We start from the raw sequence: 26,776 nt of genomic DNA on the forward strand, positions 1-26,776 counted from the left end.
TCGTGTGCATGTGTGTGTGTGTGTGTATATATAGGTGTATATGTGTGTGTATGCGTGTGAGAGCAGCCAAGTGTAATGCGGTCTAACTTCTAGCGTGCTCCAGCGACCACCGTGATAGCCGACGCTGGCGAACGGAGTAATGGTCAGCTTCAAGAGCAACAACGTATCCAGGTATTTCGCTCGGTGTACTCGTACGGATTCGTCCGGTCGACCACTGCGAGAGGGAAACCCTTTTAGTATACGCGAGGGGATTAAACAGTTTGGAGTAAACGGTTTATCGATCGAAAAGCGAAGTTAACGCGAGCCGTATTACATAATTTCAATATTGACTCGCGAAAAAATCGCGGAAGGCAAATTCTTTTTAACATCGGGATTTTTTATTATTATGTACACACTTTTCAATTTTGACGTTAAAAAAACCAGGAGATTCTTTTCAACGTTAGAATGAAAACCGTACCCGCCAAAATTGTTTTTATCCGATTAGCAGGCTCGCCTTTGTAATGCGAATATCGAGGCAAGTGCCCGGCGCGCTTTGTTTCCCGGAGTAAAAAAATTATGCGGCATCTCGCCGCATTCCACGCATTCCACTGAATTAAATAATTTCCAATTTAATTTTTCGTTAACGGCCGCGATTAGCCGCGTTGAATATCCTTGTAAAATATAAATTGTCGAGCAAACTCGTTCGCAGGAGTGCGTCGAAAACAATTCCACACGATGGCGAGATTATTCGTTGCAGAAACGAATAATCGGTTTACGCGCTGCATATTTAACGCACGCTCGCGCTTGAAACGGTGCGGCGCGGCGTTGGCGTACCGCGTAAAAAATTCACTCGGTTGCGTTAGAATTTACACATCGACGGGCGAGGCGACGTGATGGACGAAAGGGTTGTGCGGTCGCGTGCGTCCTGCAAAAAGAATTTCTCATTTCGAACAATATTCGCAGTGTGGACAGACCCCGGCGACCGACGTGTCCGGTAGGACGCGCGAGGATTCCGCACGGCGGTCGTTCTTCCGCAGCAATAGCGCGAATTCCAGCCGTGGTTCGGAGTATTCCGATTGGAGTGCCGGGTTTAATGGCGAGCGCGAATATCGAGATTGCGCACGTCGATACGCCATTTGGCACGGCTAATCTGTATTAACGCGAACGAAATGAGAAGAGACGCACACGTTGATCGCCGAATTCAACCGTCCGTTCGGAATATAATCCTCGGAATTAACGCTCGTCGCGATTTAATAATCGAGAGATCGCGATATTTTCGCGATTAGGTGGTTTGGCGGTTTATTTGTTATTAAAAGTAATACCCAATGTAACATCCAAAAAGTAACGTCCAATAAAAACGCGGCGAGGGAACGGGAGTATTTTCAAATTAAAAATACGCGGTAACAAGAGAGGAGAAAAAAAGAACACGTAGGGTCTTCGAGACCACCGCCGTGACAACCCGGCGTATTGGAGCGGCGCCATTAAGGTCAAGTATAGAATGGTCTCCTTGTCTAAAGTTGGAAAGCTACGCCTTCGGCAGGGTGCCGAACATCGAGCATATGCTCGCCGCATGCGAGCGAAATGACTCGTGATGCTGCGACAAATCGCATCCCCCGTGCATCCCTCGATACAGGGATCTATAAACCGCCATTCGCTCCCCCACAATGTTGCGTTCTCTTTTAGACTTACATAAAAGTGCAAAGATTTCGTCGTATTTCAACAAACGGGGTCAGATCTGCAAGCGCAGATCTGTATGTTACACACTCTTATCTATTAGGTATTTGAACTGACTCATCAACACGTATTAATTGCAGGCTTGTTAACTATACGATAGATAAATTTTATCTGACTGTAGTAAATTTTATCTAAAGGTCGTAAATCGGTATTGTTTGTCGGAGGAGACGTTCGCGCCTCGAAAGCGGAAATTATTTGTATGACATCGTTTCGATTGGAAAGGTGTTCATACATCGGGAGACCTGTTAGGGCCACCTTCTGGCCGTCCTGGACGGTAATTTCCAGTCAAGCAGCATCTGCCGTGGAAGCCAATGCCCGCATCGACGTCGATACCTCGCCATCAGCTTCCGATTATCATACTTTTCCCTTTCTGCCTCGCCTCGTTTTTTTTTTCCACGTTCACGTCGCGCGGTCGTTTCGATGCAAAAGTTAACGTACGGCAGCACGAGTTGTTGACGATCACTTAACACGAAGTATGGTCTTATCGTCAATGATAACGTCAGAATAAAGTGAATTTCCACAAGATTGAATCTTTCTTTCTCTTTCTCTCTCTCTGTTTCTTTTGTAAGATGTTATTGCCACTGCTATCGTCATTGCGAAATAAAACCAAGAATGAATTTCTCTGACAACGCGATTACTCTTAAATCTTAGTTTACTATGCGTTGTTGCTTTTCACGATGACAGCTGTTATCTAAAATGATAGAGACCATTTAAGATAGTGATTCTCAACCTCTCGTATTCAAAGTCTTTTTCTGAAAATCGGAGTGGTATAAAATTTACGTTGCTTTTAAACACGTCACAGTTTTCAATTTTAATTATTCTATATAAAATAAAGTTTACTGATTAAAAATGCGATTAGGAATGGAAGATAAAAAAATTATCAGTATTGTAATCAATTGATAATAATTTTTAATTAATGATATTTTTATTGGGAAGTATTGTAGGTTTTCAAAGTTATCGAAATGTGAGAAAAGTACATATACCTATATTTTCTCTTGTCATCAAGAAGGATAAAAATGTAGCAGATATCGTTGTAGAATTTTTATTATGCATGAATGTGTTTCGATCTTGTAAAGCGTTACAAACGATTGAATCGTTGTAAATTGAGGTTGAAAAATTTTACCGATGTGGAAGAAATTGATTCTGGAGAAGATCACGTTGATTACACGAATGTCACCACGCGACAATACGTGATCTTACAAAAGACGGGATCACCGCAGTATTGAAGCAAAACAATTTAAGGTTTCTTCAAGTTTTCGTAATGTTCTCGGACTTGAACGAATAAGTCCTTTTTCTCGGGACTCTCTGACGTCGATATTTTTAATGTAAACAAAATTTTTTATAATCAACTCTAATTCTAGAATAAGTTTGTGACAAATAGTGACAAATTCATCCTCTGTAGTTTCATAAATTTATAAAGATAATTTATAAAGATAAATACACAGTATTTAACAATTTTAGAATATTCTGTTGTGTTTCATATTACAAAAGATATCGATTTCAGACTGGATTTTTTCATTAGACCGTAGTATGTCAAATTAAATTTAATATCAACGTACTGTTATTAAATTTAATATCATCTATGTGAAAGTCTTTTCATATAAAATGCCTCTAAACGCAAAACTTAACGTTTCACGAGCGGCCCTCGTTTATAACTGCACATCGACTGTTGTAAAGAAAAAGGTAAAGCGAAAGCTTGGCGTTCTGCAGTCTTCCTCGTCTTTTGATTTGCGTCTTACGTCGTGCGTCACTCTCCGCACGTTCCTTTTTTCTCTATAGAATTTTTGTGGAGAACGCGAGTCGCAATTTTTCGGCCGTAAAATGTTAAGTTCGAGGCGCACGCTCTGCGGTCTGGAATAAAGCGTGTCTTTGCCGTCACTTTGAAACATTCATACGCGCAGAAATACCTTACAATCTTCCCTCTTGTCTCGATCCCGGTTTTGCTCGTTTGCCCTTCTTCTTGTCGCCCGACTCGCATAACTTATTGTAGCACGAGCGTGCTATACATCGGGCGAATTGCGCGAATACACGAAACGCTCCTCGCGTTTTTCCGTGACTTCTCGTTAAACATTTGCGCGACGAACCCTTTCAGGAACGTTCGCACGACGGTCTTGAATTACGTCGCGACTACCGGTGGATTCGCGGCGGATGTAGAGCTTGCATTTTTAAGCTCTCCATGTCGATCCAAGCTCTCGTTCTTCGCCGATGGTTCAGATGTAACAAATTCTTGCTTCAACTTTCCTTAATCCCTTACAAAAATTCCGTGCCCGAAAATCAAAAGGATTAGGTCCAAGATTATCGTTGCTGAAATGTCCAAGTCATGGTAACCAGAAAGAAACGCAAGCTTTACACACAATAAAAAAATAATAACATAGAAATTGGGTGGCGCTCTTAGAAAAATCTCTCTAAATAATGATAAACAGAATAATACGAGTCAAACGCAAATATCCATGCGGCAATGCAGTACCAGGTGTTACGAGCGCTTCAATTTTTCTTTGATCTTCCGCAAACAAAGTATTAAAGACGATATACTTGCTTTGGTTGAAGAGGAATCGAATAAAGGCTGAAACGTTCCGCAATTCCCAACGGTACTTTACTTTAATTGGAGAAGATCCGAGTGAAGGTTGAAATGTTCCGCTGTTTACAACACAGTTGGTGCTGTATCATTACGCAGACATCTGCGTATATACTGACTTGTGTTGACCCGCTCATCCTTATTGAAGTTTCATATACATTACGGAACGAATTAAATTTCAGCCAAAATTCCCAAACACGATTGTTTAAAGAAACACAATGCGTGTGTAGGTATGTAGTAAATTTAAATAAATTTATTATTTTCTGACTGGAAACCGTTTAAATAAATACCGAATTTTTAGACAACTTTACGAGTTTTGATCTAACTGGCGGAATTATTAACTTAATTGATCTTGAAAGTGCGCATCCACTTAATTCTACGCAGACGCATCTCTGGGAAACATATTTTTGAAGTTGTTCATCATTCCGTTGTTCGAATAATTGAAAACGGGAAGGATATACCCGCGTGTACCGTGTTGAATTAGTCGTACATGTTTATTCTCGTTCACCTAATTACTCGACGATTCACTGTTACACGCACGGGTCTTAATAACGGCCGACGCTATGTCTAATTACTCTCTTTCGCGAAACGCACGTCGGTCTTCATCTTGTCCAAAGCATCGCTATTCTTAGAACATTGCGCCCTCTCGGCTTCATTACAGCACGTCGGAACACGTACTCCAGTTGATGGTATGCGATCGAAGTTTGCCTCGCGGGATCATTATCGTCTATTAAAAACTCATCGAACTCATCAGCGAAGTTTCGCCGTCTTATGAGAAATTTTTAGTCGCTCCGTTAGACGAATAAAGCTTGAATCGAGTCCTGATAGAGCTCCGTGTGAAAACCATTGCGTCCATTATACGTACACCGGACATACGTTTTTCCCCCCTTTTTTTATCAGCCGACTAAATGATAGCGGCACGACAGAAAGCGGGAGGATTGTTCGGTGGCAGATAAGAATCCCACATTTGTTAAGGAGACCTTACTCGCTTCTTTTGACATTTCCGGTTGGGAATTTCACGTGCTACGATAAACCTTATCTGTCTGTGAGAAACGTTATATAATTACGAACACAATTGTTATATATATATATAAAACACGCTTTTTTTTGCCTCTTCTTATTGAACATTTACATTGAATGACGCGAATTAAATGATTAAATTTATGAAATGTCGATTTGTAAGAGTTTACAAATACCTTGTTTGCATTTATGGAATGATCAATAATCATATTTCTATATTATATCTCATTAATACATTTATGCGGATCAAGAGATGACGCATCTTTCTTACTCAGAGAGCAAATTTACATTTGTCAGAAAATCTGCTAATTAGTGTATTAATACTTTCGCTCGTAAACAGACATCAAAATTGCGACAAATATGTATATATAATATGGAAATGTTTGAAATAAACAATGAAGCTTTCCGAAAGGAGACTATTGTGCATACAACCCCTGTCTAGAATTTCAGAATAAAGGGGGCCCAGGTGCGATGGTGTTTCGCGACCGGATGTAACGAACGTCCCGCTGCATACAATTACTAGCAGGTGTGAAAACAAATCGAATCCCAAAAAATCCACATTGAAAGAAAGAGTTTTATTATCTCTTTTTATTTGTGAAAAAAAGTTTTTGAACCAACGATCGTTCAACTTATATATATAAAAAAAATTAATTACGATGATGAAGAACGTTAATTTACATTTATCATTTAAAAAACAGATTATTTTATTTTAAAAGCCAGAATTCGGTAATTTCAATGAAACGAGTTTTATGAAAAAATTACTCAAGCATAAATTCACAATTGTAGCAGGGAAATATGATGTAACAAAAATTTTTGCGTGGTTTTGTATAATGTTAACTTTATTGGTATTTTTTAAATAAATCCACGAAAATACGATTTTTTTCATTATATGATTCTTCCCAATTATTCTGCATATATGAGTAATTGACTTTTTGAGTTAAGCTTACTCGTATATGCAGAATAATTGGGAAGAATCATATAATGAAAAAAATAGTTATTACAAGAGATATTTCATATTTTATTCCGATATTCTCACATAAAATATTATACAAAATATCTATTTTCTAATAACTTTAATTTAATAATTTTATGTGCAAAATAAGATGAACGATTGATATGAACAAAACACAATAATTATTTTTAAAAATTATGTAATTGTGTGCGGGGTCAAGAAAACATATATTTGTAAATTTTTCTTAATTGCAATTATGTACTTATGTCTAGCAATTTATCTTATTATTTCACGTATAAAAGTATCAAAGTGAAATCGAAAACTTAATGTTTTACGAATTATTCATATTTTATTCTGGCACATTTAGACATAAGATGTAAAATATCTCATGTCAAACTTTTTGATAATCTTATCTTAATACTTTTATAAGTAGAATATCTAAAGGAAGCATATTACACGAAAACGTGACATGATCCCATTTTTAAAAATATCGATAACGTTGATATCTTACAAAAAATGCGTGAATAATTTGTTTCATGTATCATATTTTTTTAAATTGTAAAACACTTGAGAAATCGTTTAAGCAACTTTTTCATAAAATTTCCTTCTTCGGAATTATTTAGTAACTTTTAAAATAGAACATCCTGTATATTTCTTTTTACGGATCTATATCTCTTCCCTCTTATTACTGACGATGAAAAATGTTTCTTATCTTTAGAATTTATCTAGCTGATATTGCTCGATAAACCGACAAATTGAAATATACAGAAAGGTTATGACGCCATCACTAAAATAAACATCACCGTTGGTGTGAAAAGGATTTGAAATACGTGTTTGATCCGATAATACTTTATCGATCGGATAAGAATTAGAACTCTTTAAATTGATTACGAGAGGAACATATATATGGCAAACACAATTTCGCGGTCGAAAGAAACAAGAAAAGAAAAAGGTATAAAACAGCACGACTTCAAATATTAACTAATTTAAGCGGCATTTCGAATGTTTTATTGTTACATGAAATTTATGGGATTGCGGGACTTAAGAGATTTTTATTCCCGCGCGTATACTTTTGTAAATAATTTATTACAAGACGGGAAAAGGCTGAATATCTCTCTTTGTTTTTTGCGCATTGAGATAATAAATTTATTCTGTTTTTCTAGTATAAATAAGTTTAAAGTAAAATATACATTCTCTATCCATACAAACACCAAAATTTTACCTATCACGTTCTGATATTGTAAAAGAAAATTATTCTAATTTTTGCAAAAAGTACTACTGAAATAATTTAAATGAATCATGCGACACTTCAATTATATCTGCCCGATATTTTACGCGATTTTCGCGGCTCTTATCTTGCGCTGGATATTACCGACGGTAGACACTTTGCTGCACGATCGACCATTGGTAGGATCTCATCTGTACCCGGTACATACCCGGTGGGAAAAGAATAACCGCGCGAGAGTTCCAGTATCGATCCCCTTGACCAACGTGTTTTTCCTGTTGATGTTTCAGCGAGCAGTCAACGCCACATCGCCATCTGCCTGGGACTCTGCGAGGTTCCCTGAGCCATTCTCATAATCACCACCACAATCATCCCCACAGACATGAACTACCACCGTCGACGTACCTCACACCCCCACCACCACCAGCGTCGAGTTACATCACGGTGCAGCGCGGCTGCGCTCTGCATTCGAGGTGAGTCACACCCGGTATATGCTCTCGCGGTAGATACTCTCTCTGTATCCCTCCGGACCGGTTTGAGGAGCTGATGAATTTGCCACTAATTTGCTCTGCGAGTGTCAATAGACAGTTTATTTCACTTTTATGAGACGACTTCTTGAAAGTTTACATTTTCATCTGCACGGATTTTGAAATCATAGAGAAGTGGAGGATTGTAAGGGAATTACTCTTTTTTCTCTGAGATTATTCAGACTGATCCTTTTACGGCCTTTATATGTAAAAGCTGTGCAAGAAATCCCGAATAAGCCCTAGAAAAGGATTAGAATATTATATATTGTATAATAAAGGATAAATATAATATTCTATGCTTCTATTTTCTAACATGATTCACAAGTATGTTTAACAAGCAATTTTTATCATTACTATTCAACTATTAATTTTGCTACGTAATGAATCTTTATAGTCTTCCATTATTATAGTCTCCAGAAATGAGTCTTATAACTTCCATTCCATGATTGTAATAAAATCTATGTAAAAAAAGAAGAAAACTAGATGCCATATATAAAACGAAACACGTTAAAGACAGCATACCCCTTTTCAGTATGATGGTTACACGTACCTCTCGATAAAAAGAGAAATATATAAGAATGAGACTCGTTCTTTCCGCGAAATGCTTGCTATTCAAAGCAGTATGCGCAGTCTGACAGGGAAAATACGAACGGATCGCGTTGCTTGCTTGTTGCGGATTCTACGATAGCACGATGAGGCCTTTTATTCGGAAATGCGCCGCGGATGATCGATCACGTCGCGTGTTCAGCAACAATTCACTTCGAGTTGGAGGTTCTTGATAGCATTAGATTTTAATTACGACTTTGATCACGTCGCTCTATTATTATTTCACTCTATTGTCGATTACGGTTCTCTTTGCATTGTCGAACGTCTATTCAATTTACAACATCTATAGCGAAGTACTTCGTTATTGCAAACAGAGGATCGATCATTTTCGTTTTAAAAACAAATACATGTTTGGGTGTAGTTGATAATTTAACAAACATTTTTTCCTGCTATTCCCAATTGGAAAAAAATCACTGGCAATTTTATTAAATCGGCTATAAACATACATATATCTGTGTCAGGTTCGAGATGTCCAAGGAATTGATTTAAAGGGCAGTTACATAAAAAGGCGAGTGATATATCGGAGATGTTTAAATATACGCGCATCTAAATCTTGCAAGCTGTACCACTGGCGATCAAAAGCGACGTAATTCCGATTTCTGTATTCGCCGTAAGCAATCCCCGTGTCCTTCAAACGCGACGGCTTTCGAAATACACGCGCGGCGAGCGAAAAATCGGGTCCGCGGATCACGTTTTCCCGGCGCCGCCGCCGGCCGGGGGGATTACAGAAGGGTCTCCGATATGCGTACAAATCAGCCGAGTTGCTCGTACTGTATACATACAGTAACGCCGAGCGAATACCTCTCGCCTTTCGCGTGCCGTGATAAAGGAAATAAAGAGGTTCTTGTCGCCCTGCCCCACTTCGTCCTCCTTTATTCCCCTTTATTCCCTTCCACTCGCGGCGCCGTTTAAATCATCAACCGGATGGGAGAGAGAGAGAGAGCGCGCCCGCTCTTCTCTTTTTGCTATCCCTTCGAGCTTAGCGCGTTTAATTTTCTATTTAATAACGCCGCGATATCGATTCTCGATTAATGATGGTGGATTTCGCGGATTACCTATGGATTCTTTAGTAAACCCGGGATAGATTCTGCGGTGTGGATACATATTTTATAAAATATCTCACCTTATACTTCTTTAATTTTCTTGTTTGCGTTAAGTGCTTTATCGTGCAAGACTCGTTATCGCAAACGATGTTTCCGATGACTGAAAATACCGCAAGCGTCGTTTAACGCGGCACGGAGACCCGCGTTTCCGATAACGACCTCGCTCTCGTTCGTGTACATAAGCCACCTAGAAATTAGATCGACGCAGTTCGCATTAATGATGAAAGTAAGAAGGATTCTGAGGAGTTGGAAGAAAGTGGTCGAAGAACTTGCTCAACCCTCTTTCTCCCCTTCTCGAAGGAGCCCCGAGAGTTTTCCTCGCTGCTCGACGTTAAATCTCGCGCAGCATCGGCATTTTTGCCGGACGGATCCCATCAGCTTCTTTAATTTCTTGACTGCCAGGTCTCATCGTAGCTCATCCGGTCGATGTCGCTCTATGATGTTCGCGAGAAACGAGAAACGGAAAACCGCGTTACTGTTGCAGAAAACCGCGAATGAGTCGAAGGGTAATAGCGCTCACGTAGAGTAGACTCGATACCAGCGAGTAACAATCGTAATAACCGTTGCGTTTTCAAACTAATTGGACATATGAATTGCGATAAACGGCGGCGCGTTGCCCGAGAGAACGTTTTGACACGTTTCTAACGCGGTTCTGGTGTCGCGACTTCAAGCGACGGACGTATCTGGATGGATTCTGCCCGTCCGGCGAGGGAGCGGCAAAAATAAGAGAATGAATCTATGATTAATGTTTCGTCGTAACTTACAAGCAATATTTCCTCCGGAATTTCGCGATTTTTGCGTTACCCGCGAACAAAGGGACGCGAAATTAATTTTTGTGACCGTGTTGCCCGTCGCACTTCGCTATCCGTTTTCACGCTCGCTCGTGAGCGCGTGGTGAGTTTCGGCTTTAATTTCCACGCGGGTCGATTCGTCGTAATTTCTGCATGCGCGGTAATCCATTCGCAAAACGTATCTCGCGACGCGCCCCGCGAAACGAGGAACCCCACTGTCGCGGAGCGTTATGTAAGTACGTGCCGTAAGTTTATCCGTCGTGGCGTCTCCACCATAACGGCGCCGAGAGTCTCGTCGCGCCATTACTTTTCATCCCTTATCCCTTCTTCCTTTTATCACCGCTCTCCCCGTCGACGGTGGAATGCTTCGTTATCCTACTCTTAGAAGCTCTCGCTTTCGGTTCTTCCGCGACAATAGAAGTAAATTCAATTGTACGTATAATACAATAATAGGGGCTTCTTATTCATGGTCGGTATACTCCTCATTTGAGTTTTGAGTTTCCCGTTTTGTACTTAGAGATACTATGACGCTATAGATTGTTTGTCGAGAATCGGTTGAGTTATTTTTATGGTGCAGAATTGTGTCTTTGACGCTTGAGATTGTAGCTTTTACCCCTTTTGTCACCGTATCCATTTTAATCACGGTATCTTCTGCCTTGTATTAACATGTGCAATTATATATGCAAACGTAACCAAATTGTTACGATTTTACGATATAAAAAACAATCTCCGAAAGCATATCATGTTGAATTCATCGCACTTAGGATTCTGATCATGAAATATCAATTGAGAATACTCTAAAAAATTATTAAAGTTATTTTTAATATTTTTCAACAGAATATAATGTAGGGGAGACCGGGGCTAAGCTATTATAATCGTTTATTCACAGCAACTTATAAAAGCATGAATATTTCTGAATTTAAAAATTCCACTTTTTAAAATTTACATATAATCTTGGACTACGGATTAATACGTCTCGTGACGAAAAGGTGCAGTTATGTCATGGAGTGTCAAAAGCACACGCGTGCATTCTCCCTTCCTCTCTCCCCCCTCTCTCTCTCTCTCTCTCTCTCTCTCTCTCTCTCTCTCTCTCTTCCTTTCTCCTTATGATGTCGACGCGTCGCCGTCTCCTTTCATCTTCCTTCACGGGCGACTGATAACATGTGATTAACGTCCTCGTTATCCGTCACGCCCGGGCACCAATTCTTCGCTCTTGCGTCCCCCCCCTTTGTCCCCGACCCTTCGTTCCTGCCGTCCGCAATAGGTTCGACCTGGACGGGTTTCGCTTACTCTCGTGGAAATTTCGCTTCCGTCCCCATTTCTCGGTTCCCATTTCTCTCTTTCCACCTATCTGCGGTACCGTTCCCGCGTCCCACCTGTCGTCCACGCGCCGTTAAACGACAGGGCACGAGGGGACGATGACGACGATGAAAAGAAAAATGCGCGCTCCGCGACGAAATTACCGCGAGCTCCAGACGCTTCGTCACTTTTCACCTCGGCGATTAAATATCCTCGGCTTCAGCGGAGCCGGCGGAAATTTACGCCGTGTCTTTCCGCCGGCTCTCTCTCTCTCGGTTTTCTTCGACGCGACGTGGGGATCGAGCCACACGCGAAATTAAACACGATGGAGGGACCGGGAACGCCGGCAACTCGGAAAAGCGGTTTATCGATCTTCGACGAAATAACAAAACGAGACACGTTAATCGATATGTGCAGGGTGACTAGTCGCTTTTGAACATGATTAAGATTAACGATTTAGGATTACTTTTCGGATACAAACGTAAGACTATTTTTATTTCACTGCTCGCCATTCAACGTACGATACACTATTCTCGTATCATAAAAAATATTTTAACGCAGTAGGTATATCTATAGAAAATGAATTTTTTTTAGTAATTATCTTACACGAATATACGCGAATGTGCAAAGATCGTCGCTGTTTAATATAATTTCAGTCAACGTAATTGATAATCTCTTAATACGCTTACTCCGCGCGCGTCGCTATATAATCTCTCATTAATCTTTCGCAAATCCTTCAACGCAGCAGAGTGAATCTTCGATTAATCCATCAGAGATCGCAGTAATCTCCAGTTCGTTAAAAAAAAAAATACAAGACTTCAGATCATAATTCCGCGCGAGCATTGTGCTTTGTATAGACGCAGCTAATAGCGAGAGTCGCAGACGCGAGGCTCGAACAAGACAAGGATAGAATCTGCGGAAACTGCACTGGCGAGAAGACTCGTCAAACGGGCGAAAACGTAATAGAAGAAGAGAGAAAGGGGGATGGGGTTGCGAAAGGGTTTCCATTCGATCGGGTCTTATCGGTCAGTCGGTGGCATCGTTCTCCCAGGGCGCGCTGTTCCGATCGCTTCGTGCCAGTTCCGAACGATGCCATGCATCACTGGGACCCAGGACGACGGTCGAAGACCATCTCGTCCTTTATTTCACTCCTCGCATAGAAATGTCCGGCGAAATATCCCCGCATCTTTCCGTCACGTGTCCACGAGGCTGAAAGCTTCCAGATGCGCGCTTTCTGTCCGTGAAATTTTTCAACGTTTCCGCAGACGCGAAGACGCCGCGCAGGGCGACGTAAATTTCTTAGTACGCTTTTACGACTGAGAGGATGATAGTCTGTGAATGCTCATGATTTTCTCATTTGACTGTAATCCCCGCGAATTACCTACGATGGCACCGTGATGAAAAAGGTTGGGAAAAATTTCTCTCCAAACATCAAATTCATTTAGACGTAAATTTCAGCGTGTCGTTATCTCGGAAAAAAATTTCGTCGACTATTCACCTCTAAATACTACATACCATTATGTAATATATGTATCATGTAATATCACTAGAGCCTCGGTAATCGAATGATAAAGTGCTCGGAAAATTGGAAAATTCAGGTTTGAACTGAAATTATATTTCTCGTAACAAATAAATTTTTTTAGGTAATTACGAGTGTCTGTCAGATGCGAATTAGCATCTATTAATTATTGGGTAATATAAATTGTAATTTTGGTAGCATATGACTACGTTTCGACGAAAGATCGAGTCAAGTACCTGTATTGTCGAGATAAAGCTAAAAAATTAATATTAGGCCGATAATCCGCGCGATTATGTACAGTCTCCTATTTACTTATTCACAATATTATCCTATTTATTTATCTTTTCTATTTCTTTATTTATGACGTGCTTTAACAATTGAAAAGTGGCTAGCTCCGATCCTAAACGATCCTTGCACATGCAACGAAATTCAGTGAAGAGGATTAACGAACTCGCATTCCGCTGCGCTAGTAGGCGCGCTGGAATTTGCCGTACCGTAATGTTTCCGCGGGATAGGTCGAAGATGGAAGGGGGAAAACGGTAGTGAACGGCCGGCGCGCGTTGTCTCGAAGTCCATAAATAACTTAAGTCCGGGCTATACATCGTGCTCTCGGGGTGTGTTATTTCCTCCGCGGGATGAAGCATCCCCCGTGTTATCGGGGGGGGGGGGGGGTCCCGGATATCTCCGGAGAAAGTCTCTCATTGTACGCGGACATTCGGCTATTAACTCTCCGCGAGCGAAAAGACCGGTGTCGGGTGGTATTCGATCCGGTGCGACACACGCCACGGGTGGTATATCCGCCGATGATAGACGGGTTATACAAAAGCTTAGCCGAACGGCGAGCTCGCCGGCAAACAAATTTTATCTTGCGGCGAGGGGGATTATAGGGGGTGGGATTCTCTCTCCGCGACTCCGCGTCGGTCGACACGGTCGTCGTTCACGGTGACGGGTAATCCCTCGGAAGCGCGCGCGTCTCGCTTCCGCACGGGATGATATCCACGGGGATATTCGGGATATTCGGGACGCGGTAACTCCTCGGCCAAGTCAATCCCGCCCGATCGCCCCGGAGACCAGAACAAACGTTCTGCCACGATCGCTTTAACCGGGCTTTCGATTATTAATCCACGGACGCGCGCGATACCACGAAGGCGGAGGTTGAAGGCTGGTTAATTAACTGCGTTTATATCCGTCGCATCCCCGCGCCGGATCGGTACAACATCGCGCGCTAATTAATTCCATTCTCATGCGCAACTTTTTAATCCACTTAACGTAATACCGTGTCAACTCGTCCGGCCTCCCGCTTTCTTGCCGCTTTCGGCGCGGGGCGTATTTGTTTTAAGCTCGCTGTGCTGCGATTAGAAGCGATTATCCCCCGCATATTTCCACGGGATTCGTATACTCCCCGGGATATATAAAAAGAGATAACTGAGTAGTAATTACTTTCGTTCACTCCGGGACGGCAGAGAAGTGTTAAAGATTTTTGGAGTATCTGTCGTTGAACTAATAAGGAAAGTTTTCCTACCTTTAATCAGCGCGAAATAAGAACGGATAACGTTAATCCGCTAAGACTTCATTAAAGTAGATATTCTTATTCGAGAATTCTTAAGTAAGATTGAGGATTTCGGTCTCGTGGCTACCGAGAGTCCAAAAGATTTCTCAAGATTCTGCGCTAGTTGGGATTTCTCGTCTCTGATACGAATGTATGTGCCTTGTGGTACATGGTGTATGCTGCTTCTCGTTCGTCTCAATTTGGGGCCGCGGGAAAGCACGTCTCGGCATCGTGTTTCAGGTGCCAAAGTTCTTCGAGATAACCCAACCCTCGTGCACACGGATCTCGTTATATAGATGCAAATGCATTATGCGTACGGCCCTCGCAACATCTATTCGGAAACACGCGCCTCTTGTTGTCCGCCGCCGCGGTTGCAATCCGTATTCATGCACGTGCAGTTTACACAATTATATATACATATGTACGTATACGTAAATTTATATGCATGTGCTAAAGCAAATATTAGGATAAGGACGTTATCAGGTTGAAAATTGTAAATACCAATTGGTATTTAGTTTAAACTGAGGTCTGTTGCAAAAATTATCTCATTATCTCTAAAAAATCTCTTCTACTTTTAGTTATTTCGGTTTTATTTTATTAGATATTAGAGTCGCGGTCACTTCGCATTGAAAAATTATTTACTAGTATATCATATACTATTATTTATATACTATTATATTATAAATTATTTCGCGTATTAACTTGCCATTCTTCCCTTTATCTATTTATCTTTTGCGCGGAAATTTCACACCCGGTGCCACAAACTGAGGACCCGGAACTTGCATACACGTACACATACGTCGTGTGTCGCAGCTTTTACACGACCGCGCGCGTGCGGTCATGCATCTTACTAACGGCGTGTCTCCACGATACATCGCTTTGTGTGGTTAGCTGAAGCTAGTCTGGTATCGTGCTCGGAAAGCGGCAAAGCCATCCACCTTCGCGAGCGGACACCGCGATATAGAATCTCGCTTTAACGTTTTAATAATGGACGCTGTGCATATTTAAGCAACGATTTTGCGCATGTCTTGGCACGCACGGTCACATCAACGCGATATTAACGTTACTGTGACACGCTATCGGCGCTTCTTGCGCATTCAACTTAATAACTCGAAGAGAGTATAAGGAAAGACACTTGATGTGATACTCAAATATATGTATTAACGAAAATTGTGCCTTATTATTATCGCAGAGAGAATGAACCAGCTCATCGCGGTCAACTTTAACAAGAATAAAAAAGAAAAATAAAAAATTTTAGAAGAATGCACTTATTACTTCATCTACAGAAGTGACTCTTTTTAAAAAGTTTGAGAAACCTTGATTATACTTCGCGAATCACATACAATTTGCGCGAGAAGATCTTGTCAATATTTTCAATCGCAAATCGTTTAGTATATGTTTTTCAAACATTTATGACAGACCGTAAATGACGAAATTCAACCTTTACATCGACAACGCTCTAACGATGTTAAAATAAATTGTTAAAATAAAATTCCGTCCCATTTCTCGTAATTATCTTGAATCCGCAAAGTATTAACGAAGAAAGGGGAGCCATACGCTTCGATTTAACGCGAAGTGACCCTTTGGAAATGTCACCGTTGCGCGATCTCCGGTTTAACGATAACTACCCAGAGCGTGTCGTGAATATCAAGTATTTTCCGAATCAGGAAAGCTTGCGCGAAACTTGTCTTGTGTCTGCTGCAGTGATAACGCGGGTGTCGCGGGTGAAAGATGGATCGGTTACCAGAGTGTATTTAATACGGCAATACACACATACACGATCACGCAATCCGCCTCGTATTATTATGTAATTGTGCGGGCGGGGGGAGGGAGAGTGAGTTTACGCCGCCTGTACGGCGTTTTACGATTCAATGCGCCCGCAGCCTACGACGATACCGTACGTTATTAACGAATAAAAGACGATATTGCCTACAAACTTTATCCGTAGCTTTATAGAAGAATACTTGCCGTGCTTCGTGCCCCGGCCGGATAACGAAACATAAAACCACTCGATAAAGACCTTCGATATTACCGGACCCTGAATAAAAGGTCACTCTTAAACCCAGCCGAACGACCAACGGGGCGCGGAGGAAAAGTTTGAAACTTTTTCAATTTTCGATACCATTACGGGTTTCGATATATATTTAATCTCCCTTCTCGAATTGTAAAATTCACGTTCGTCTCGAATCGCGTTAAGCGTTATATCGCGCGTTAATATTACAGCGGGGACGTTTGCACATGAACGATATCGTCGATAAGCTTGCTTTCAGACAGGTAAGGAATTCAGATGACACTTTCGCATTTCGAAGCCCGCGCTCGAATTTCCTTTCGAGGCACGTCGATCTCGAGGCGGAGCATCATCGGAGATACGAAATACGTGCCTTCGACTTCTTTTCACGTGACTTCTGCATTTCCCTTCGATCGAGGTCGGGAGTCGGAGGGTCGACGCCGTCCTTCGCGACGGTATGAACGAGACGACGTTATCAAAGTCGCGCGACCGGAAACGGCCACGAAACGATCGAAGGGAAGAATTCTCGTCGCACGAGGGAGGAACAAAGGAGGCGCCGACGAATCGTCGTACGCTAAACATTATGCGACTCGTTGCGCCGGCAAACGCGCAAAATTACGGTTCTGTAACGCCGTACAACATCATTTCGCATTAGCGCAACGATAACCGACCGCATCGCACGTATGTTGCACGCGCGTTATATAATAAACGCGTGCCCCATTGTTTATTGCATAACCACGTTACGGTACAGCTATTGCTATGGTGTCCGGCACTCGCATGGTTGACTATATACACGTGACTATACAGTATACAGCGGTGCGCTCGTTATCCCGGAGATTTACTGCACCACATTTCAATTCCCACAACAGTTTAAAATTAGCTACCTTTCCTTCAGATTCGCTTGAATTCCCTTAGAAATTAATTACAGGATTGCGTTGTAGATTTCTTTATGTATTCCCCAGAAATCCAACTTTTCCTAGTTCCAAAAATAATGTGCGGTCGGTCACGAAAACTTAGGAACGACGAGGACATTAAGAATGTAGAGAGAACGCTTATATTCACGTGATAATATATCGTGGACCTAGTACGCCGCGGGAAGGCGAAACGGAGGTCAAAGTTGAAAACTGACCAAATATAAGAGCTCCTTTGCTCTCACCATGATGACCGCCGTCATCTATATTGACGTGAGTGACACGTCCGTCGCGATCTGTTGATCTATCACGCACGCGAGAGAGGAATTCTATTATTCGACAAGTACTCTTCTCTACATAATACAGATGACTGATACGTAGTATTCTTAATGCCAAATATTTTTGCAATCGATCTCAAGTTAAAAAGTACCATTAAAATTCTGTTCGACTCGTTTACTGGATCGTCATGCGAGCCCACACGTACCGTACATATACAGAAATATCGAAACCGCCAATATATAAAAAATATGAAACATTTTTAAAAAATGTTTTGAATAAAAAATTTTAAAGTTAGATACATCTAATGCATGCAATACATTTTTTAGGACATGTGTTTTTTATGAGACGTTTTATATAAACGTAACTGAATTTTTCTTTAATTATATATTTATTAAAATAATTCAATTCCCAATTATTCTGTGTATGAAAGTCAAAATTATTAAAAATCAATTTTTACGAAATATTTTATTTTAACATATTTTGATATAAAATATGAAATACCTTTTAAAATACTAATTTTTCGATTATCTTGTTGTACTTTAAAGTTTTTATATACACAATAGAATGAGATATAAATTAATAAATGAAAAACAACATATAACTGCATTTAAAATAAATATGCAGTTACCCGTTGCAAATTACAAATCTTTTAAAAATACAATAAATATTTGTGTTGTCAACTGATCATTACTCCGTGCATAAAAGAAATAAAGTAATCGAATATTTTGATATTTTGTATCAAAATAAGTCATAATTAAATATATTTCATAATTATTTTTTTGTCTCTACTTATTATTAATACTAATACTTACAAAAATAATTAAGTTATTTTTAATATTAATATTTGCAGAGTTATCAAGGAATTATGTAAAAAAATATTACGATCTCATTTGAAAAAATCGCCGGAAAGTACACCTCATGAAAATTCACGCTCTAAAAAATTTATTTATACGCATTATACTTCCCTCTTAAAAACTTTTTATCTGAATTTTATTTTACGTCATAATAAAATGTGAAATATCTTCTTGTACTACTGATTTTTTATGACTTTATCTTAATACTTGTATGCAAAATGATTCGAGGACAATTGTCAAAGCATGAATATAAAGAAAATATTGTTGTTCAATTTAAAAAATATCTCGACGATAAAAAGTTTTTAAGAGGGAAGTATAATGCGTATAAATAAATTTTTTAAAGCGTGAATTTTCATGAGGTGTACTTTTCGGCCATATTTTTTCAAATAAGATCGTAATATTTTTTTACATAATTCCTTGATAATTCTGCAAATATTAATATTAAAAATAACTTAATTATTTTTGCAAATATTAATATTACATAATAAAAATACATAATATAAAAAAATGCGTTGCATGCATTATATTACCCTTTTGCAATATCCTTAAAACTTTTATTTACAAATTTTCCTCAAAATTGCTTCGTGGTTGATATATGTATTTGGAGGTTCCGATGCTTTTCCCTCGCTCTATACATCTACATGAATCGTACATGACCGTAGTCGATGAGAATGAATGCTGTGGTATCGAGAGCCCCTCTGGCGAACGGCATTCGCCATTCTATAGTAAACTCTTTGCAGTGTAGTGCTTTCCAGTGACATCGCACTCGTCCGATCTTTGTTCGGCCTGAAGCGTATCGTTTTGCACACGCGTGTTTATGGGTCACGTCGCTCGTTGTTCATTCATGGCCGGAACTTCGCCCCTATCGCGTTCGATCGCGTATATAAAACGCGGGAGACATTGTTGTCTAAAGAAGATTATTGTTGAGCGATATTTTCCTGAAAGATCCCCTTTAATACTTCTTCATGGCGGCTTAGCCTCGTCGCTCAACGACGTGATGATAATAAAGTGAACGCCTCGCTGGCACTGACAATGAGTCGGAGATATACGGGTGCCGAGAAGCTAACGATCCTAATTCTTCTAATTACGACCGCAGAATGCAATTTTCGTTTCTATGTTTACTGCACGTTTTCTACAGATAACTTGGCGTTTACTATCGCGTTTGCTGCATAATCAATCATTTCTGGATTACATTGTTATCTTTATCCTATTCAGAAAAAAATATGATTTTAATATTATGTTTTAATGATTATAATTATCAGCTTTAATCTCCCAATTAGTAAATAAGTTCCTTAACATTGAAACATTGATTTAGTTTTCGATTTTTTTGGTCCATTTTGAAATAATGCGAAGTATTTATTCTTATGAGAAAGATCTGCTCTTTAATTGTGTAAAGTGAAACGTGAAAGTATCACAACCGAAATTTTTTTTTAAATACATATCCACCATCTTTGAGTGAATTTTCTGAGACATTTAACGTATCCGCATACGATTTCCCCTCTCAAAACTCCGTACGACAAGATAACTCGTTGTCCCGATGCACGTATCGCGGAAGATGTCTTCGCGAAACCCTCCTAAGAACAATGCGCCGCCGGCGATTCCCGGGGGCGCAGGAGAAGGGGATGCACACGCGCACCCGCTCGCGCGCTCGGCGGCGCGGCGGCGCGCGGCGGCAGGGGGTGATCGGAACGGAGAAAACCGAGAGAGCGAAAGCCGCGGTACTGTATCTCCCCCTCCCCCCTTCCCTCCCATCCCAATGTGTACTGACAGAGAGAACGCGCTGGGGTGGCAGCAGCTCGACGAGCACGGCGAGGGGTAGCGGCGACGGCGGCGGCGATGGCAGCGGCGGCGGCGGCGGCGGCGACGGCGACGGCGGTGGCGGAAGTGTACGGGGGCGCGAGAGAGGAAGGGTGGCAAAGGCGCATGCCAGTTGGGCCCTCGCCGCGCTACGAGTCGGGCAACCCCAGAATTCTCGCCCTCTCTTCGCCGGAACAGCCCGGCACGGTCGCGCGACGTTAACCCTCCTTCGCGCGCGGCGTACTCCGAAGCGGAGCATCTCCGGCGGGCCCCGCCGCCCTTTCTACCCTGTTCTTGGCGTCAGCGAGCCACGGGCTCGCCGCCGTTGTCGCCGAGGATGCCGGAACAGTGATAACAATCGATGATAATAATTGCCGCGCGCCGCTTCCGGCGCGTCCTCCCGTGACCCCGGCGAGGACGATCGACTGCCGTCTGTCTCGCGCGCGCGATCGGGCAGACGATCAGCCTCGGCGGCGCCTCGCCATCTCGCCGGCATCGTAAGAAGTGGTGTAGTAAGCGTTGAGCGCGACGGAGAAAGAAAATGCGCGGACGTCGCCCCGCGACACCCGGCACGTGATCGTGCACCGGTCGACACCCGGGGGACTCTTCCGGGGTGTCTCTTCGAGTGTGATTATCACAATCGCGAGTGACACGAGTGTCTTGGTCGCGACCTTCAGATAGAAGTTGGTCAGAGGGGGATCTCATCGCGGCGATTAATGAAAGTTGTCCTCATGGATCCGTGGCATTAGTCCTCACCAATGAAATACTTAAATATTTCGGTATTTGAAGCTAAATATAATTGCCCGCTTTTCTTTTAGTGTCCAATTTAAAGTAGCCATTTTTATTAGGCAAATATAAAATGTAGAATTGGACGGATTATTTAATGTTGAATGTGCGGTGATAATGTACATTTGAATAGCAATTACATTAGCAAATACATTTTATGAATTATCCACGCCTTTATTACGATCTATGTTACTGGTTAAATAGTCTTCTGGAAAATATCCTTGCATTGTATTCGCGAAGATAATTTGAAAATTAGAAAATTAAAAATGCAAAACGAAAAATAGTAATGACAAATTGTTATAGATGGTTATCTGTGATAGTTTTAATTGGTATACGGTTTTTCGACAGATTAATTTTATGTACTTTATCACCGCGAAGATCTTCGAGTCGAGAAAATCACGAAAAAATCATCGTATTGGACCGTCGTATTACGGAATTTACATGAACCTTCATATCGTGAGGAGTCTCGCTTCGATTTTTACTCCGACTCGAAAGTTCACACGGAAGGGCAACGTACGCGGTAGTTCGGATAGGGTTGATCGCGGAAGGCCAAGGGCGGTGCGAACGGGAGTTGACGAGCAATCGACCCTCGCTCAAACGAAGTTTTGCAATATTCAGATGATCAGAAGATATTCAGGACGCGCGCGTCGCGAAGGCACGTTAATTCGACGCGGTGGTACGCGGAAGGAATTTCGTGAAACATGCAAAGTCCCTCAAAAGGCATCCCACCTCTCGTTGCGCGTTTATTTATCTCAACCGCTCGTCGCTCCGCGGAAACGAATGCTAATCGGGGTACTTTCGTCCCTCGAAGAGGGACGGAGCAATGTGCTAACTCGTGCGACGAATATTGAGGGTTGGGAGACGCGAGATATACGAGAAGGAGACCAAGTTGAAATAGTCGCGCGATACGCCCGACTAATGCGTTTTATCATTAAATACACCTCGTTGAGTGCGCTCCATTGTTTCCGCATTCGCGTCAAATTGATTCGACGCTCGTTGATTTTATTCGAAATGTTTCCGCACGCCTATCCGCGATTTGATAATTCGAACGAAGCTGTCGCGGCTCGTGTCACGGTGCCGACCGTCTGTCTCGATCGATGTTTTAATCAAGAAAATAGTCCGAGTGAAACCGCGTATTTACGGTTTCCCCGACGCGACGCGACGCTTGCGAAACGTGCGACACGGCAAAAACCGGGATAGGGTTTGCTCGTTTGAGGATAGGGTTAAAATCGATGTGGCATTTAAGCGCCGGTAGTTATTTACCTGTATCACGCTACTTTGTTTTTTTTTTATTCGAGAGAAAGAGAGAGAGAGAGAGAGAGAGAGAGAGAGAGAGAGAGAGAGAGAGAGAGAGAGAGAGAGAGAGAGAGAGAGAGAGAGAGAGAGAGAGAGAGAGAGAGAGAGAGAGAGAGAGATGTATTTAACGGCAGGATTTTATTCGCGTAACATTGGAAATTCTTGTTCATTAAATCAAGTTATAATTTCTATATCAATTTTCTTCGAACGGAATAACAAGCTTCGTGAAAAACATCGTGTTTGGCATTAAACTCGCTCGCGATATATATAACTACCTTTTTAAAGATTATCTGAAAGGTTAAAGAGATTACACGGGAAAGCTATTAAAAAATCAGCGCAATCCAAACGATGCTGGTTACGCTCCCACGAGCGAAAGTAATTGGACGACGGGAATTTATATTTTGCATGAGAAAGAAAAAAATTCTAAGACGTACTCGCTTTTCTCGTAGCGTACGGTGAACAGCCTTTTGATAAAACCGGCGGCGGTTACCGAGAGCGTAGCGGTGGCAACCTGATTATTCATGTATTCGACTAGCAACTCCGGCAACTCTGTTTTCGATGCACGCTTTACACGCTGCCGAATACATTAACGTCGCTCGCAGAGGCGATAATGCGCTGGGAAGATAGTACGCCTCTTCTTTTTTTTATCCGTAACAAGCATCGCCAAATTACTGGCGATATCGTTCCGAGTAGAGCATAGAATGTAGTGTTTTATCTATCGGAGGTCTCTCTCGTAATTTTGACATAATTTTCAGTGCCGCGCGTGTGTATTTTATTCGCGTTTAAAGGGAGGATAGAGGGAATAAAAAGAAATAAATTATCATGTATATCGCGTTTGTACCTTCGAAAATATAGAAGACAGGATTTTGTCTCGCGTCGAAAAGAGAAGAAAAATTTATGCGCGAAAGAGTCAATTTTCTCTCCGTTCTGAAATGGAACGAGAAATTGCAATATATAAAACGGATGACTCAATTATGCGATGTATTTTTTATTACTCCGCTGTTATTACAAGCCGCACCTAAATTTAATGAACATCAACATTAACATCGAGTTGTTTGCAGCGTAGCTGCGGGAAAAGTCGTCGCGCAGCTTTTAATATGTCTTGATGCACATCGTCGACCGTTTAAATAAATTTATGATCGGTTCATTGCTTCGAGAGGATTCCTCTCCTCGTCGCGGAGCTCGAATCCGTCGAGGCGCCACATTTTCAGGAAAATTTAAGTACTATGTACGTGTACACAACGGTAACATATAACATAGATTTTAATTCTTTGTGCGACGAAGACGAGGCGGCGCGGCGGCCGCTGCGGCGCACCTTTATTTTCACAAATGCATGCAACCTTCGATAAACGATGATGGACTCTGTAACGAGTTTACGCGAGTTTGCGAAGTGGTTATCACCGGCGTCGACACGGGACAGTCTTCGCTTTTAATCCGTTTCCCAACTTTCCCGGCTGGTCGTACGTTTCCTTTATAGGGGCGACTGTATAAATGCATTTCTCGTTAGGGGAAATTCGACGAACAGCATTACGCACATCCGCGGCGATTTTTTTTCCCCGGGAACTTACACGAGCCTTGTCCGTCCGTTGTTGGATTGTTTTTGCAAAATATCACGAGGGAAATTGCGACAAGAATGGATGTACGCCATTTTCTCGTGGGGAGGGGGGGGGGCTGTTTGTATTAATACGGGATTGCACGTCCCGCGTTGCGAGGGAAACGACATTTCCGCGCGACAGGTAATTTGCTATTCCGCTTTAGAATTAGCCGACTAATTGCCACGGTTTCATGATGAGGGCGAATTCGAAGCTCGCGGAAACACACCGTGTACACGTCGCGACACGTGTAACGCCGCGCAATGAGCTCACCGTGCGCGCGAGATCTCTGTCGCTTCTAGCTTCATTATTCGTCTCGTGTCTTCTTAATATCGGCAGATCGATAAAGCGGGCGATTGGCGTGACGAAATTCGCGCCGAGTCCGCGCTACTTTGCAAGTGCGTGACGACCGATGGACCGCGCAAACTGCGAGAGTGCAAGCGTCAGCTTGAATATGACGTCGCAACTCTACTCGTCGATACTAATGGGTAACGCTCGAACGTGCTGCTCAATGCCGATCAGAAAACAGCGAGGAAAGCCAGAGCGAGCCCTCCGAGTGTGCGATCGATGGTAAACTTGGTCGTACGTGTAAAAATGTAAAAAAAAAGAGGATTTTCGTCGATCAACGATCGGGATCGATTTAGAAGAATTCACGGACGAGTGCAAGAAACGCGCGAAGGTGTCGTCGATGTGGGAAGCAGCCAACATGTTCGCGTGCCTGTGGAATTTTTTCGACTGGTAAGACGTGTAATGGCATTTATTTGTGTATAAGGCGCCGGCTATAACGCGGAAAACTTTTATTCAGAACACCTGTTTCTCATTCTTCCTTCTTTCAGGAATAAACCGATCAATATCATTTTCTACTTGTCGAATCTCGCCGTGATATCTCACATCCGCATCTCGATATTTTCCGTATCTTGTTCATAAACTCCTTCGACTCTTATCTTGCGCGTCGCGAAAGGAATTGAAAGCGAGTATAATTAGAACGAATACAATTAGAATAATATCTCGGGTCGATAATCGTATAATCTTGCTTTCATTAATGACGCAACGTTATGCGATATTTTCGCGGCTTAAAATCGCTCTCTTATATCTCGCGCTTTTTATTAATTCGCAGAGGCGGAAACGGGCATGATGGAATTCGTTCGGCCGACTGCAACTTAGCGTTGCATAATTCGTCGGAAACGCATTAGCGGGCGCATACGGCGAAGGACGATAAATCCTTTCTCCTTCATGCCATCCTCACATAGACTTATTAGTTTATTACGGGGCAACGTACTTACTCGCTTCTGGTCAGATTTCTCGAGCATTCATCTTTTTTCTTTTAAGAAAAGTAAGCTTTTCTTTATTCGTTGTTTCATATATTTGTGCGTTTATGTGGGTATGTAATTATGTTACAATATTATAATTATATACATAATTATATGTACATACATATACACATATAATTATATGTATTCGAAGAAATTGTATTCTGCTGTTGCACTCCTTGTCGTTACCTATCTCTTCTTATCTTCATTTTACTCGCGAAATATTTCGAGACAATTGAAATAAAAAAATAGAGGCTTCGCAATGGAAACACGAAGGTCCGTAATGCAATCGCGATATCGCCGGACGATTTGACAGAGCAAGTTCTACCTTCGTCTTCCATTACTTTTTTCCTTCCAGACAATTTTCAGTCCCTCCCTTCAGAATATATCCTTTCTAGACAATTTTCAGTCTGTATCTCAGTTGTCCACATTATTATTTCATCATTCCAACGTTTCGTCCGTTATCATTGTGCGAGGAAGATGTTCAATTGTAGCTGCTTGTGAAACTGCGAGGAATATGTGCGAGATGCACATCAAAAGAGCGCTATGACTGATTCATGAAACTGTGCATGGAACACACAAATAGCATCACTCCTTCGCCCCTCCATCCAGATGATTGAACAAAGCGAATACTATTTTTGTACCCGAGTATTTTGATTGTATTATTGTTCGTCCAATATTTCGTGATCAGTATCTTTTTTTTTTTTATAAAAAATTCAACTGCAACCACTTTAAAATCTATAGGAATGTGCGCGGAGTAAAAATAGCGGAAATTGGACGAATATCTTGTTTTTCCAACTTTGATCGCGAAGCTCGATAAAAACTAACATCCCGCAGAAAAATTGCAAGAACTTTAGAAGTAATTATTTGTCTAAATTATTCAGTTTTATCGTTCCAAAATAGCTATGAGCGAATGAGACGTAAATAACGCGAATGCTTGTCAACTCCAATCTCATCGAGGAGATCAATAAAAATCGAGTCCCGCGGGAAGGTTGGGAGATTTTTCGACATGCTTTTGTCGATTGCGTGTTTTAAAATGTATTCTCGCGGCGCGTAGCCGTAGA

General features: G+C 41.6%; 1 protein-coding gene across 12 annotated transcripts in view; it reads left to right on the forward strand.

Moving 5' to 3' along the window:
- Positions 1 to 26,776, forward strand: part of LOC139770608 (uncharacterized) — a 131,226-nt gene that overhangs the window by 39,471 nt on the left and 64,979 nt on the right. For 6 of the 12 annotated variants that reach the window (XR_011717789.1, XM_071702656.1, XM_071702657.1 and 3 more), the window contains exons 2-3: positions 94 to 171; positions 7,776 to 7,958. Coding sequence is in view for 8 of the 12 variants with exons in the window: in XM_071702656.1 (XP_071558757.1) it covers positions 140 to 171; positions 7,776 to 7,958 (215 nt within the window). In the remaining 4 variants the exon portion in view is untranslated. Of the gene's footprint in view, positions 1 to 93; positions 172 to 7,775; positions 7,959 to 20,855; positions 21,508 to 24,741; positions 25,141 to 26,776 lie in introns of those variants that run through there. The other 6 variants (XM_071702664.1, XM_071702665.1, XM_071702666.1 and 3 more) reach the window with 4 other exon arrangements.

Source organism: Temnothorax nylanderi, unplaced genomic scaffold (assembly GCF_030848795.1).
Source record: "Temnothorax nylanderi isolate EJ_2023f unplaced genomic scaffold, tnyl_v1.0 TNYL_tig0031_pilon, whole genome shotgun sequence".
Lineage (NCBI taxonomy): Eukaryota > Metazoa > Arthropoda > Insecta > Hymenoptera > Formicidae > Temnothorax > Temnothorax nylanderi.